This window comes from Beta vulgaris, chromosome 5 (genome assembly GCF_026745355.1).
Source record: "Beta vulgaris subsp. vulgaris cultivar EL10 chromosome 5, EL10.2, whole genome shotgun sequence".
In the NCBI taxonomy this organism is placed as follows: domain Eukaryota; kingdom Viridiplantae; phylum Streptophyta; class Magnoliopsida; order Caryophyllales; family Amaranthaceae; genus Beta; species Beta vulgaris.
In genome coordinates, this window is record NC_079206.1 from 52,704,340 (window position 1) to 52,707,777 (window position 3,438).

The 3,438-nt window shown below is 38.8% G+C and overlaps 1 protein-coding gene across 1 annotated transcript; it reads left to right on the forward strand.

Moving 5' to 3' along the window:
• The first annotated feature begins 215 nt into the window (after window positions 1–215).
• On the forward strand, window positions 216–3,234 carry LOC104893948 (uncharacterized). Its single transcript, XM_010680090.4, has 7 exons — window positions 216–865; window positions 1,001–1,093; window positions 1,452–1,596; window positions 1,720–1,830; window positions 1,908–1,990; window positions 2,080–2,137; window positions 2,800–3,234. Exons 1-7 carry the CDS (start codon window positions 581–583, stop codon window positions 2,877–2,879), a joined length of 855 nt encoding a protein of 284 aa, XP_010678392.1. The 5' UTR covers window positions 216–580; the 3' UTR covers window positions 2,880–3,234.
• The last annotated feature ends 204 nt before the right edge of the window (window positions 3,235–3,438 follow it).

Genomic DNA, 3,438 nt, shown 5'->3' on the forward strand with positions numbered 1-3,438 from the left:
GCCCGAAAACTGATAACTAAGGGGAGGGGGAGGGGAGGCCCGAAACTTCGAACTAAGGGGAGGGGGAGGGGAGGCCCGAAACTTAGAACTAATGGGAGGGGGAGGGGAGGCCCAAACCTGAAAAACTAAGGGGAGGGGGAAAATCTCCTAACCACGAAACAGGGGGGAGGGGGAGGGGAAACCAAACCTAAACTAACTCACGAGGTTCGGTGCAGACGGCGGAGACAAGTCAAATACTGGTGCCGATGGAGAAGATGCGACCGGAAAATAGGCCGACGAGCGCCGGAAAGACGACCGAAGAGCTACCGACGAGACCAAAGAACTTCTAGGCGACGAGGCAGAAGTGAAAATAGTATGAAAAGCGATGGAACAGCGGCAAAAAAAGCGATTTAAAAACGATGGAACTCGCCGGAGACCCGCCGGAAACCTACGCGGCGCCAGATCTCCGGCGAGTGCTAGGGTTAGGTCGTTTTTTGTAGAGAGAGGGCAGAGGGAAAATTTTAGAGAGAGATGTAAATTTATTCAACTACATTGACTTAAGGATGTCGAGATTGTATTATGGTGTTATCAACTTATTAGGATGGGGAAAATAGAACAAAAATCTTTGCAGCCCTGTTCAACCAAGAGGAAAAAATTGAACAGGGATGGGCTAATAACTATTGGAGATGAGGCAAAGCGTGGCGAAAATGAGTTGGATTCAACAAGTCAAATCAGTCAATCAACAACGGATGAAGTGAAAATTGAGGATGAGGAGGTTAATTTATGTTGCATTCCTGTGTTGCATACTTGTGGGAATCCAGGTGCACGTGGAGGTGTAACGTTTATTCTTGAGAAAGCTTCACTGACCCTTGCTTATGTTGGAAAAGTAAGAGCAGTATCCAGACTCATCTTATTTCATTGCTTTTGGATTAATCTGTTTGATGTTTAACGCGAAATATCTCTTGTTTGGCATGCTATTGCTAATTGTCACAAGAACTGACACTCTATGTCTGGCTACCAGAGGTACCAAATACTATCTTCAGATGAGCACGCTGATTATTTACGAAAGAAGAAATTGAATCCTTATGATCACAGGCCGGACATTGTCCATGAGGTTAGGCAGTCTTCTCCTTTTGATCCTTTATATAGTTGTTTAGTTTATTATTTACTTTGCATTTGTTGTAGGAGAATGAAGATTATTTCTCTTTTTTTCTAAACAATTGGCTGCTTTAGACTTGCACTTTCGATTATGGAGCTCAATCAATCCCTTGAGTTTAATGTTCATTGTATGTATAGAAACAAAAAGGAGGGTATTTCTGTTTTGTTTGAATGTTTTAGGGTAGAGAAGATAAGCATGTTTTGGTGTCTCTTGTCTTTTTGTTCGAGGAGAATACATGTTGTGCCCATATACTGTGTAGTATTTGATAAAGCACATATTTCATTACTCTATTCAAATAAATTGCTATTTCTAGGCGCTCCTTCAAATTATGGATAGCCGACTTCGTTTGGCTGGTAGGCTGAGAGCAGTGTACATCCGCACAGATGAAGGAATTTTGATCAAAGTAGAGCCGAATTCTATGATACCTAGGACATTAGGAAATTTCTGCAATATGATGGGTAAGTTCTTTCCTTCTTAGTGATGATAATGATTCAAGGGTTGTGTACATCCTATTTTGATAGCTACTTTGTCATTTGTGTTCATTTTGTCTAACACGTGTCATGACCACCTCACTGCTATAGCTGAATTACTGCAAACGCTTAGGATCAAAGCCAAGGGTCACCATAAAAAGCTTCTGCGTGTGGTGGCTAACCCTGTATCCAAGTATTTGCCTCCTATGTCACGTAAGATAGGTAAGTCGGTGACAAGATAATTGTGAATTTTCGTTACTTTTGCAATTTGTTATATATATTTTTGTTTGGTGCTCCAGGTCTTTCATTTAGTTCAGAGAAGGCTGTTCAGCTACGAGAGTATGTCAGTGGTGTTAATTGCAATGAAGATGTCGTGTTTGTGGTAGGTTTTTTCATCTGTAGTAGTGTATACATTATGCACTCTATTATGCCTTTCATTTTCTACTTTTGATTACCTTTTGTCACTTTCAGGTTGGTGCAATGGCTCATGGTAAAATTGAATGTGATTATATTGAGGATCTTGTATCAGGTATTATGCTTCCTTAATATGTCTTGAATATATTTCATGCTTGGGTTGCTAACTTGCTACAGAATGTAGAAAGAACACCTTTGGTGTATTTTCTTATATAATATTAAGTTCTTTTGTGTGTGTTTGGGGATGTGGGTGTCTTTATGGGGGTGTGGATGTGGTTGTCTTAATGGGGGTGGGCCGGGGTTAGATGGCCTTTTAATTTTTTTGCGATAATTGTGGCCTTTTATCTAAAAGTATTGTACATTGCCGTGATCAAATTTCCTCTAATTTGTCTGGTACACAAGTTTCCCATCATCTAATTAACATAGAATTATTTGTTCCTTACTACTATGAACTTCTGTTTGTTTTGTTGTATACCTTAGAATGTGGCTTTCGATGGTACCTGAAATCTAAATTTACGTACAATAACTTCTGTAACAATATGATAAACATAAAAAAATTATGCTGTCAAGTGAGGAAGGTGGTACAACTAGTATATATTGCTAACATTAGATTTCGAGCACTCATGTTGGAAGAAGAATGTGGCTGTAATCTACCGCTTACTGAAAAGTGTCCGCTTATCTTCTTTTTTTCTGAATTTTCAAAAGCAGGATTTATTTTCGAGTGGTATTAGGATTTCTAAACCTCGTTTAATTCTACTCGTGTTTTCTTGTACTCAGTTTCTCACCATCGCTTAAGCTCTGCGGATTGTTTGAGACATATATGTATCGCAATGGAGAGGAAATGGAGCATATGTTGATGTTAAGTCTGCATTCCTTATTGTTTCCTAGACAACATGTTTCAAAAAAATCGAGCGGTGATCTTGATGGTGCTGAAGCAACTTTTGCTTGTCAAAGCATGACAAACTGAAATTCCAGTCCAATGGATGAGAGGGCTTTGGATAACATAATTGTTTTGGGAGAAAAGCGATGAGAAATCAGTGTAATTATATCTTATTTATCTGTATGGTGGAAAATGAGGTAGAGATTTAGCAAGAATTAGAAGTTAGAATGGAGTTATTTCAAAAAGATGAAGTTATGATGCAGTGTTATTTCACAAGTAATACATTAATTAATTAATACTATTTTATAAAACCACGCAAAAGTTTATAGTAAGATATCCTTTTTACACCTTTGCGAAGGAGTCTCATTATATACAAGGTAATAAAATCTTCCCTTATTATGAATGTACTTTGACGGAAGTTAGCCATACCATTATTAAATGTTTAAATGTAAGGATAAGAGTTAGTTCAAGTGGGTAGAGCGCTCCCTCTTGGCCTCTGAGGTCAGGGGTTTGATCCTTACCCTCAGCATTATGCT